General features: G+C 41.2%; 1 gene segment (V, D, J or C); it reads right to left on the bottom strand.

Annotated features, from left to right (window-relative positions):
* The window catches only part of LOC129494330 (T cell receptor gamma constant 2-like), a 42,626-nt gene extending 30,361 nt beyond the window's left edge, over positions 1 to 12,265 (bottom strand). The window contains 2 exon segments of the C gene segment in view: positions 11,762 to 12,070; positions 12,167 to 12,265. Of these exon segments, the coding sequence occupies positions 11,762 to 12,070; positions 12,167 to 12,209 (352 nt within the window).
* Between the last annotated feature and the right edge of the window lie 355 nt (positions 12,266 to 12,620).

The following is a 12,620-nucleotide window of genomic DNA, read 5'->3' as shown; positions in this document are numbered from 1 at the left end:
TCCCGGTGCGTGGAGCCTGTTTCTCCCTCTGCCTGTGTCTCTGCCTCTCTCTCTCTCACTGTGTGCCTATTATAAATAAATAAAAAAAATTAAAAAAAATGCTGGTTTAAAGGCCTCATGTATTCTGACTTTTGAATGAAGAATAAAACATTTGCCTCTCTTCATTATTTTAACATTAAACTTTTCACTAACTTTTCTAAGTCTCATATTGAAAAGTTGATCTAACTTGTCTCATCAGGACTGTTATCAGAAGACACTATGGTATGAAGGACACTTCTCTTCCATACATGACACGAGACAATGCATTTAGTAAAGATATTTTGAGAACCAAAATAGTAATGTAGCAAAGAGATATTCAGAAGCAGAATCCACACTTGCCATGCATTCCTTTTGGAAAAGTTTGGTCTTTCTCATCAGGTGTTTCACTCAGATCCTGGCCTCCAATTTTCCTCCATAGAAAAACTATAAGGGACTAGGAAGGTTCTGATCAGGCTCAAGAAAGCAAGGGTCTCCCCACAGAGAAATAGTCAAGGTCATGAACAGTGTAGGTTAAAATGACCATAAAGAACATGAACCCAACTGAGGTGGGAGAAGGGCTGAAGGATCCCATGGAATTCCATCTCTTGTATGTGCCTGGCCTGCAAATCCCTCTTTCCCCTGAGGAGATCTCAAAGTTGAACATTAGACTGTGGGGCCTTCAAATAGGGGACAGAGTGAATGAATATGTTGATGTTCATTGGGGAATTTATCCTTAAGGTGAGTAGCTCATATAGGAAAGTTGCAAGGAGAGATCTGTATTCCCACAGAAGCCCACTGCAGATTCTATGGTTAGAAATAGACTTTTCCATGTTTTATGTTGAAAAATCAATGAATAACTAAAAAAACAGCATTTACTTATTCTCTGAAATCAGGTCCTATACTTGTGCTTAAGTACATTGTAAGGATTTGTCAGTTAATGTTCACTATCTGTTCTGTCTCCACTTAGGGGACAATATCTTGTTCCTTGTATTGTCCCGTAGTGAAGTGCTTTAGTGGTTTAGTCTTGATTTCTGTGGAAATGAGAACAGTTTCTACTTGCCAGGAGCTGTTTATGAATGTACTTTCTCTATATAATATTTTATTATATTGCATGTTTAATAAATATTGAGTTCAAGAAGAGTAAATATTTGTAGTGTCTGGGGTCTGTCTCTTGATTTCTGCTCAGGTAATGATTTCAGGGTCATGAGATTGAGCCCCACATTGGGCTTGTGCTGAATGTGGTCCTGCTTAGGATTCTCTCTCTCCCTCTGTCCCTCCCTTCCCCTCCAAAAAATGAGCTAATATTTATTGAGTATTTTTTAATTGATAGACTTTTTTCCTAAATATTCTTCACCTTTCCCATCTTCTCAGAAATCACATTTTCTGGAGGCCTATATTTTTAATTTCATAGATCAGGACGGAGAGGTAGAAAAGAGTGATTAATGATTCAAGGAATGTCACAGAGCTGTTAAGGGTATGTGGGTAAAGATTTCCTTGAAAAAACTCAGAGAAAAAGGATAAAGATGAAGATAAAAATCCCCATAAGGAGTTCTCCGTGTCCAACAACTCTCTCCATTATGGTGTATGGAGTTCTAGATTTCTTCTTTGCAGATACACAGACATAAATATTATTTTGCGTATCACAAATACTTTGAGGGGTCACAGGTGCAGTATTCTTCATATTCTGAGCAACTCCCCATGTCCTAGGAGCATTTTTTGCATCTGAAGTTATGGACCGTTCATCTTTCTCACTCAGCTAGCTGCCTGGATCTGTGCAAATTTCTTAATTTCTTTCTGTCTCAAAATCCTCACCTGAATATGGATGTGAAAACAATTCTGTCTCAGAAGTTAGTGCACATTAAATTCTGAGACTATTTCTGTCTTATTGCAACCTCTAGCACAGGTTTTGGAATATAGGAAATTTTTGAGAACAATTACATATTATTACTATTCCTATCCTGTCTGAAATTTAATGTTCCCATACTTTGAACCATTATTATTTCCATTAACTTTCATTGTGAAAATATTTCATGACCATTTTGAAGTAGTCACCTGAAAAATCAGTTACATATTATTAGTATTTATTTTTCTGAATTGATTTTCCTCATCCTTTTTTACTCCATCTTTTCTTAAGCTAAGCTTCTTTGCCTGCCCTTTATGATTATGTACATTTTTCTCTAAACAATTGCATGTATTAAAACTTGAAGCAGTTTTGCCTAAAACTTACGTGTGGCCCTGTCACATGCCATGTGCAGCTAATGGGAACTCCAGCTTGGGTCTTTCCTGAGGAGAAAAGAGGGGAAGAAGACAGAATGGCTGTTTTCTCCTGAAGCAGCTGCTCTATTTTCCCCTGATTTCCAATAAATATCATTTCTGAAGTGATCCCCACAATTGAATGTTGAGTAGTTGGAGGGTGCTAGACCAGAAGGCCAATGTCCTACAACTAAGAAGACTGACTCTTTTTCCACAGGGAGGTGCCTCCTGGGAATGAGAAAGAGGAGAGGGAGAGGAGACACAGGGCCACTCAGGAGGGAGGTCCCCTGCTCTGCCATTGCTGTGAGGCATTTCCTTCCAGACCCTGTGTGCATGTGAGTGTATGTATGTGTATCTGTGTGCCTGCGTGTGTGTGTGTGTCCTTCTGTGAGTGTGTGTGCCTATGTACATGTGTGTCTCTGTGTGTGTGTTGTTGAGGAGGTGATAGTTGTGGGGATCGTGTCTAATTGGGGAAGCCCACACTTTCTACCTGACTTGAGCTCAAGGAAGGCTGACAGACAGTATCTGACTTTTTTCCTTCCTCTACTGGGAGTGAATTCATTCTCTCACTGAGACTCATAAGGTGGGAAACTCCCTGGGCATAGAGGAAGTTTTCAGATGCTGGAGCAAAGCAAGGAGATAAATGGCCACTTTAAACACATTCTTTGTGGGAAAATGTCTTTGCTTCTCACTAATTATTTCAAACAGGGCAGAAAACACAGACAGAATTTATCTTTTATTCCTTATTTTAAATACTTTCAGAAAATAGAGATCTTATTTTCTTCATTTTTCATAACACTGATAGCTCACATTATTGACGGCATTTCTATGTGACAGGTGCTGTGCTACAAACATGCTGGCTCCATTATCTCATTTAATGGTCACAGAGCCTGCTAAGTGGGTGCTTTTATTACTGTTCTCATCTTTCCAAGGAGAAATTGGAGGCTTTTGATACTCCAGCCTTTTTATCAAAGCTCTGATGTGAGTGACAGAACAGTAATTTCTACCAGAGGATCTAGGTTTGCAACCCACATTCTTAAACAAGATACTTCATTTCTTCTGTATGGACTTTATGACATATTATATACCACTATGTAATAGTAATATGTATACATGTGCATGTACATATGTTTGCATATATGTACATATGTGTCTATATATACATATTTCTCTCAAGTTTCTAGAATGCATGTTTAGGATTCATTACGGGAAATACTCTAAATGTTCTTTCTCAGTAATGTTTCCTAAGATTCACTTTTTCACACATTAATTCAGCAAATGTGTATGGAGGCTGCACTAGAGACCAGGCTTATGCAGCCCTTGACGATGTCACAAACACCAGAGACAAATGTTCTACCTTGGGGCATTTGTACCCCAGCAGCACTTGTGTTCCTCTTCCTTCATCTGGTGCCACACCTGCCCCTCACAGTCACCTCTATGACCTCATTCACATGCCTTCTCTCCATTTCAAGCCCTTTGTTATACAGATGTGCTATCCAGACCCCTGGGAAATCTCAGGATGAAGAACTAATGGTCCCAGATTCACTCAGGCTGTTCTCAACAACCCCAGACAGAAGCTCTCATCAGACACAATCAGGTCAATGGGAAGTTGGAGCAGGAAGGCTGGCATCCAGCAGGCACATCTGGTGGTTGTGTGCTTCTTTTCCTCTGGATTCTAGGACTGGGGTACATGTCAGGGACCACAGGGTGGGGGCTGAGGCTAAGGCTGAGGCTGGGACTGGGGCTGAGGTTGCCCATGCAGGAATGGTGAGACTGCAGAACTGAAGAGAAGTTTCTTGGGCTGTCTGACTCCTCTAAAACCTGGTACCTAGTTGTCTGTGGCTTCATCTACTATGTTCTGTGGACAGTATAAAAAATTGCTCCTCCTCTGACTCCATAGTCAGTGGTCTCTGGGGTCTGTGCAAATGATGGCTTTTGCTGCTGTTGTACTTCTTGCTGTTTTACTGCATTTCTCATGACTGTCAGTTTCTCTCAAGGCTCTGAAATGTAAATTTTTTCCCTAGATTCAAACAATAGTATTTTTCATTGGTTCTTTGACAATTCTTCTTGTAGATCACTTTCCCTTTTTTCAGGTCCAAGCTTTTTAAAACCCCTGTATTGTGTCTCCATAAATAGGTAGTTACTCTCTCCTGAGCACAGTCTCTGTAGCACAGAATTCTCCTTTTTAACTAATTAAAAAAGGGCACAGTGTTGGAATAATAATTAGAAGGAACTTTTTCTCCAGGCTGGTTCAGCTCTGCTCCCGGTATAGAGGGGGGTGGACATGGGGTGCATTTTGGTCCCCACTGTGTCCCCTCCCATAGGCACCCTCTAGCAGGGCACACTGGTTAGAAAAAATACAGGCTGCAACTATGGGTGTGTTTCAGGGGACAGAAGAGTCCTTGTTATAGGTAACGCATATATGTTATCTCTTCCTCATTCTTATATTGGAGGGAGACACTAAACTTACCAGCTGAAAATAGTTCCTCTCTGGCAGGTTCCTCATCCTTTCTGTCTCAGTCTCCTGCTCATCCTCAGGATTACATCACGACACATGGGAGGAGAGTTAATTCCAACAGTCTTCCTGTCACCCTTTTCTAGCCCTTTGCACCGCTGGTCTTTAGGTCAGCTGCTTCACCAGAACTATCCTGTGCAAAACCCAGCCCTGAGGCCACCACCACAAACTCACACCATGCCATGGGATATAAAGTTTCCACCCTGCAACTTCTGTAAGTCCCAGTTGCTGCTTGCTCTGCTAAGCTCCAGCACCCTAATTGACACTCCTTTAGAGACTCTGGGAGGCATCTGGGTCTCTGACATGGGAAGCCTGTGGGGAAAGTCAGTGCTGGTTTGGACTGATCTTTGCAGATGCCACCATGGCCATATTCTGGAAGTTTAACATCAACCAGATGTTCTCAGATTCTCCCTCCATGTTTTGGGTTTCTGTGGAAGAAGATTTTACCCTCTCTGGGATATGACCCTTAGAGACAAGGGAACCAAAAACTGCCTTTCTTACTCTCTTCCCAGAGTCTCTCTTTCCATCCCAGCCGTGAGTGTTAGTTTTCCTCTGGGGTGCATGCTAACTTGGCTGACACCACACCACCACTTACCTGCACCTAGGACCACTAGTGAAATTCTGTGTTCCACTAGGAGGTTTGGGAACTTAGAAAAACCCTTTCATTTTCATATAAATCTGACATTCAAGCTCACTATCTCATATTAGCTCAAAAAATGAGCTTGTTCTGCACTTGGCTACCATCCCCTTTCATGGGTGGTATCTCTTGTGGCTTAGCCTAAGCAGTGGAAGGGCTCCAGATGACATGATGTATGTGGGAGAATAAAACTATGCCAACTGAAAACTTCCAGAACATTATCCTCATTGAACATTTTGATTGTTTACTTTAGTCTGGCTATGGGGTTTTGAGCGCTCTCCATGTAGATGACCTATGATCATTTCTGCTAAAGTAATTTCACAAAACAGAGAAGATATGTGATTTTTCTTAGCCTTTTTCAGGCTACCTGTAGGAAGGATTCCAGAGCACACTTTCCACAAGGGGAACTCTTCCAAATGTGTGCACACTGTGACCCTTCAGCCTTGGCTTCTTGAGTGATCACTCATACTGTTCTCACCAGGATCTGTGTGCTGGGTGGCCGGTGTGGGACAACCCATATTTGGTCACAAAGCCTGAGTATATTCCTGCAAAGCTAACAAGCACTAAGGCAAATCAGTGGCTCAATATTATATTGAAATTGCATGGACTATTTGTTTGGAAGCATTTATTTTTTTATTTTTTTTATTTTTTAAATAAATTTATTTTTTATTGGTGTTCAATTTGCCAACATATAGAATAACACCCAGTGCTCATCCCATCAAGTGCCCCCCTCAGTGCCCATCATCCAGTCACCCCCGCCTCCTGCTCACCTCCCTTTCTACCACCTCTAGTTTGTTTCCCAGAGTTAGGAGTCTCTCATGTTCTGTCTCCCTTTCTGATATTTCCCACTCATATTCTCTCCTTTTCCCTTTATTCCCTTTCACTATTTTTATATTCCCCAAATGAATGAGACCATATAATGTTTGTCCTTCTCTGATTGACTTATTTCACTCAGCATAATACCTTCCAGTTCCAACCACATTGAAGCAAATGGTGGGTATTTGTCGTTTCTAATAGCTGTATACATAAACCACACCTTCTTTAGAATAAATAAGTAAAAAAGATGCATTTAAAAAAAAGATTTTACTTATTTATTCATGAAAGACACAGAGAGAGAGGCAGAGACACAGGCAGAGGGAGAAGCAGGCCCCCTATGAGGAGTCTGATGGGGGAATTGATCCTGGGATTCTGGGATCACACCCTGAGCCGAAGACTGATGCTCAGCCACTGAGCCCCGCCGGTGTTCCTGTTGGAAACATTTCTATTCCTGTCTAAGCATCATTTCTTTTTACCGTGAAATAGGTCTGTTTGCAGGATTTTTATGGTGATCACATTATTTCCTTGACAGGCTCAACATCTAGCACATTATCTGGAAGCTAAAAGAATAAGAATTCCAAATTGTTCCTTGTAAGGATCTTCAGATTGAGCTTTTCACAATTACTGAAAATCTCTGAACACTTTACTACTCTCTGAAATAATCAAACCGTTTCAAGATAGAGTCTCTAAATCTCTAAATAGGAATGCAAGTCAATAGGAAATTATGTCAAACTAGACATTAGGGAAGGGTAGTGACATCTGTGGGGATACATTAGTAGCCATCAGACTCTCTTTCCTCTTTTCTATGATACAGAGACATTACATAGCAAGAAATACATAAAATAATACAATGCCTAAAAAGTACATAAGATATTCTCAATAAAAATACCTATTATTGAAATCATAACAGGACATTATATTTATTAAGCTTCAAAAAGAACTTAATTCTTTACCTTTGAGCAAAAGAGAGCAAAGAGATATGTTGATCTGTGGACTAAAAATGCTAATTCTACTGCTTTCAGAATAGAACTACAGATTTTTATAGTTTTGTAGGAAACTTCAATTTATAAGTTTAAAATATTAAAGGCAACAGAACTTTCAGGAGAAAAAAATGATCACTCTGTGATTGAAACACTTAAATATTCACTACTAGGTAATGGAAAAGTAGATGAAGGAAGGATAGAAAATATAGATCAATTCTAAAAAATGTGAGAGACTGTATTTTAGTTGACCTTAAAAAGTGGCAGACATTAGTCTACTTCTTTTTAATAAGAGAATTGTTTTACTATTGTTTCCTTGTTTATTGTATTAAAGAAAATCAAGAACACAGAATTAGATACATCATAATACTGATTCATAAAGGACTATAATCATTTAACTACAGAGAGATCTCTATTTATTTTATTCTACTTAGGTGATGATGACTTACTTAATAACTCAATGAATACCTCAGAATCTTTGATTGAACTGAAGAACAAAAGCATTAGAAATAATCTACAAGCTCATCTCTACTAAGTGTATCAACTAGAAATACACAGAAGTTAATGATAATCTCTCAACACGTGTCCAGTTTCCTGTTTTGTTAATGAAGGAACAGGGCTCATCCTGTTCTGTTAGAGATGGGACCTTGGTGGCTTTGTAGAAAGTGAAATGAAAGGAACTAGATAAATCTCCCAACCCCCTCAAATAGTTTTATTTATCTGGGGGGAAATATAACCCACTTACTTGACTATTTGCTGGATTTCCTTCTTTTGCTCCTCCAGATGAATGGTCTACCTCTCTTAGCTTTCCCTGGGCATTAGGAGGTGGACCCTTATGGAGTGCACAGATCGTTTGCCTTACTCTTTGGTTGCTGTTTGGGAGCAGCCAATTGAAGCATCAGCAAGACACTGGGAAATAGGAGCAGCATGACCTTAGGGTTCCCTCCCTAAAAGAGGCCTGCATTCTCACAGGCCAACCTATAGTGCCATCTCGCCCTATACCCAAAGGTTTCTGCTCAGGAACCAAGAGGTACATGTGAGAGAGGTCATTCCATTTTATACCACTCAACCCACTGGATGAATTTGTTTCTTTTTTCCCAGGGCCCCGGATCCACAGGCTTGGAAACCTGGTGCCCAAGAAGAAATGCGTCTGTAAGTGACATAGTGATGGTTCTTTGAACTCCAATTTCCATTGGCCAACTTTCCATTGGAAATCATAGCAAAGATTCCCATTACTGTAATCCACAGGGGTTAGGTACCTGAGGCACAAAGAAATGGGGAGAAAAGTGGAACATTGGTCTCAGGAGGAAACAGAAGATTACCCAGAATCCAGTCTTTGTGTCCCTCAGCATCCATGCTTGTTCTTTGCCTGGGGGAGAGATCTGTGACCCCAAAACAGGGGACACATAGAGTCCTACTTGACAGTCGGTCTTTTTCTCAGTCTCCAGATGAATATTTGAGGATGAGTTTCTGGCAAGATTCCATGAACTTGGCAGATTATGTTTTCAGGAAATGGAAATGATGAACAACTTTATTGAAAAAAAAAACTATGGTTATGAGCAATTCTGCTTGAGATGCTCTCACCTGCATCTAGACAAAATAGTTGCAAAGAAATCAAATAACTTACAGTATAATGTTAATAAGAGGACTAAATATTTGTAGTACTTGACACCTGTTCTACACGGGAAAAGTCACACTCAGCCCAAGAAGTTACTCTGAGCTTTTTAGGCATGAACTTTGTCTCTAACCAGCAAATGGAGTCTTGGGAATCAGCAGGGAAAAGTAGATTTTGTTTTGTAAATGAAGCTAAGATTGTTGGAGAAGAGGGGGGAAGAAATAATGGTTAAGAGAGGTTATACACACATTTCTAAATATCAGATTTCACATGTTATATCTAAGTGCTCATTAACAATCAAGAACTTTAATATTAAGTAACATGTGAATTCTTTTTAAAAGTACATTTTAAAATAAAATTCACAAGCCATAGAGGTTTCTATGAGAAAATAAGAGTATGGAAGTGTCATAGTAAAAGGTCTCCTGATCTCAAGGATTAGAAATGACCTCTCCCAGTTGTGACCTTTCTTCTATCAAAGACTGTGTCCCTGAACCCATTTTGGGCTTGGAACATGAAGATGCCCAATACAGAAGAGTCAACATGGATTTTCAGGTGTACCCAGAAATTTTTAGGTTTGTGATTTTTAGAAGATGACTGATTTACAGACATGACATGTTCCACAGTACTAGCATGTGTGATCAGTTGGTAATGGATAATATAACTATGAAAACAATGATTTTTTATATGTTTTTAGTCTTTGCTCAGCATTAATTTCGTAATATAATGCTGCTTCCATTACTCAAAATCATTGTGTCTCACCCACCTCAGGAATTAAAAAAATTACTTGAGCCCAAACATCAGGATAATTCAAGCATCCATCTATACAAAATCCCCTATCCATAACATAATGTGAGCCCCTCTCTAACAGTCAAAATATCAATCTCACTTCAGTAGGCATTAATGGACCTGCCACTGAATCAGTGCTGTACATTCTAAGAAGATTCTTTTAGTGTTTTTGTAAATCAGCCATTTAAACAACCATTTAATTAGCCAACATTTCCTTAGCACAGGAGGGCTGTGTGTGCCCAAGCTGTCTTTGGGGAAGCTCACCTTATGCACAGGGAGAAAGGCAGAGGGAGGAAGTGACTCCAAATATAGACTTGTTTTTCCCTCCACATAGAGTTGCTTGCTACATGCACAAGGCCATTGTCCTCTCAGGATGTAACTCAAAGGCACTATGGAACCATGTTAAAAACTGAGATTTGCATTGACTTGGGATGACCTCTCATGACATTGTTTTCATATTTAGCAAATTTCTCTGTAACCAAATGATAATAGTCAGGTCAGATCTCTACTCTGTAGAGTCAAGTACTGACAGGAAAGGGTTCGGTGTGTAAAGGAAAGGGGGATGACAAATGAGGGAAAAACCCCAGAGTAGAGCAAAGGTAAACTTCTGCTCCTCCACCCCTACCCCTTCCTGACCATGCTGGAGTTCTTAGCCTTGACCAAGGCCTTAAGGAGAGGGTTGGGTTGTTGGTTGGGTTCCTCCTTCACAGCCTTGCCTGTCTTAAAAATAATCTCTCACCAGAAAGACAGCTCAGAGAGATAGATAAGGAGTTAGTGAATCATAGGGGCCAATTTCTTTAAGATCATGTACATTTTCCTTACAACAATCATTTTTGTCAATGTGATTATATTTTACATAAAATTTGAATTTTCAATTGAAAATGCATTTAATTCAGTTTAGACCTCTTCAGAGGGCTTTTTCTTCTTTCCCACATACAATAGCAGGGTTTTCCTCTTTGGAACTAGAGAATCAGTAATGTAGCTCTTCTTTATTTATTTATTTTTTGTCAAGAGGTTGACTAATATTATAGGAAGTAAGTATAGTGATATCTTATTGATACAATTTTTGGATTAATACAGAAGTCAGTCACATAATTGTGGCAGTTACACAACTTCATTTTACAGAGGACAGAAGAGAGGTGCAGGGAATCTGGTCCCAAAATCCCACATGGAGCAACATTCATTCAGAGCAGAAGGTGGAGGTCCCCAGATCTCATCCAGGGCTGATGCACTAACCTGCATGAGGATCATATCCCCCCACAGGAGCTGAGCCCCAGACATGCCAGTGGGGGAGGGTGCTGAGAAGTAGGCCCTCAGCTTCCTGAGATTCTGCTACCTGACTCTCCACTGCAAGTAACTAGCAGGAGGCGGGGCAGCAACATAGAAAACGGAATCAGGAGGTGACTTCAGATCCCAGTTTTCAACCATTTTGTGGCAAAAGTCCAGGGAGTCCTTTACCCTTGAAATGATTGGCACAGTATTTTATTACCACATTCCTCATGGGCATAGTCAGATTCTTCAATCGCCAGTCTGCCACAGCTCTGTTCATTAGAAATAAATATAAATCACTATTGGAAACACAAATATTTTCATCCTGTTGCATTTTAAAAAGCTAAAGAAACAAATAAGATTCTAGGATTACTTTTATTTACTGTGAGATATCTAGAACAGTATTTCAACATCTAATCAGTATAGAAATTACTAAGAAGATATTTCATTTTTTTAGACTCCAGAATAGGACTTGAATGTTACACAAGCAGCCATCTCAGCTTGGAATAGAGGACTAGCTATATTTCTAGTGCTCAGTGCCCACATGTGACCAGTGGCTAGTGGTTACAACATTGAGTGGCACAGATTTTGTTCCAAATCCTTCAAAGACACTGCTCCCTTACAATCTTTAGAAAAGTCCTTCCAGGCTAGACGGCTCCCTGGGTCTGCACCAGCCTGAGCACTAGGGGCTGCTTAGCTTCCAGGATTATATGCAGTGGACCCTCGGAGAAGGTGTCCACCAGAAGACAGGATGCTGAGGGCGGACTCCAGGACAACCCAGAGTCCTAGCGTGAGAGGAAGGTGCCAGCCGTGGAGCACCCTGGGAGATGGAAACCTTTTAGTGCAGGGGCCAGGGCAGCAGGAGTGGCTGTGCTCTTCCCAAGCAGCGCAGTAGTACACGCCTTCGTCGCTCTTCTCCAGCTTCTGCACCAACAGGTTACAGCTGTAACTGTCTTTGCCTTTCTTGGCATTGACTTTGTCTGCTTTCACAGATGTATCCCTCTGCACACTTGAGCTGGACATGTCTAGGTAGAGGAGCCTCTTGGGGGCTGCAAACTTCTTGTGGAAGTACCAGTGGATGTAGTAGACTGAGCTATCCACTGTGCACGGTAGGGTGGCCGAGGTGCCCAAGCGCCCCACGACCACAGGAGTCTGCTCAAGCTTGAGCTCTGCTCCACCACCTGAGAGAGGGAGAGGGGGACAGCAATGAGACAGGGATGACCAGGAACCACAGGGCATCCACCACATCCTGCACCGTGGAGGGAGTTGGGACTTACCAGAAAACAGGAGGGCACACAGGACAGCAAGGGGACCCAGCATGGTTTACCGTCCCACCTGGTGGAAAGAAGACCAAGGGGACTTTGGAGCTGCACTTGCTGGAAGGAGACTGCCTGGGTGGGTGGCAGAGGGCAGGTTAAGTTCTGAGACTCTGCTTCCCCAGGGCACCTGCAGGTACTGGTAAGAGAAGGCTGGATGGAAGGAGGTGCCAAAGGGCAGGGACTGGTCTGACCACAATGGGGGAGGGAACATAATGCTCAGGGTGCTGAGAAACACTGAGCAAAATTAGTGCATGATTGCACCAGTGAGAACAGCAATCCTTGATTGGACATGCACTACATCTGAGCACCACCCTAATTGGTTTCTGCTCATTGTTCAAATCCGGAAAATGACCATGTGGGATGAATGCTACTTCCCTCACTTTAGAAATGGAGAAAGCCTGGTTGATCATTT

This window comes from Nyctereutes procyonoides, unplaced genomic scaffold (genome assembly GCF_905146905.1).
Source record: "Nyctereutes procyonoides isolate TBG_1078 unplaced genomic scaffold, NYPRO_anot_genome, whole genome shotgun sequence".
NCBI classification, from domain to species: Eukaryota; Metazoa; Chordata; class Mammalia; order Carnivora; family Canidae; genus Nyctereutes; species Nyctereutes procyonoides.
This window is presented reverse-complemented; position numbering and strand designations above follow the sequence as displayed.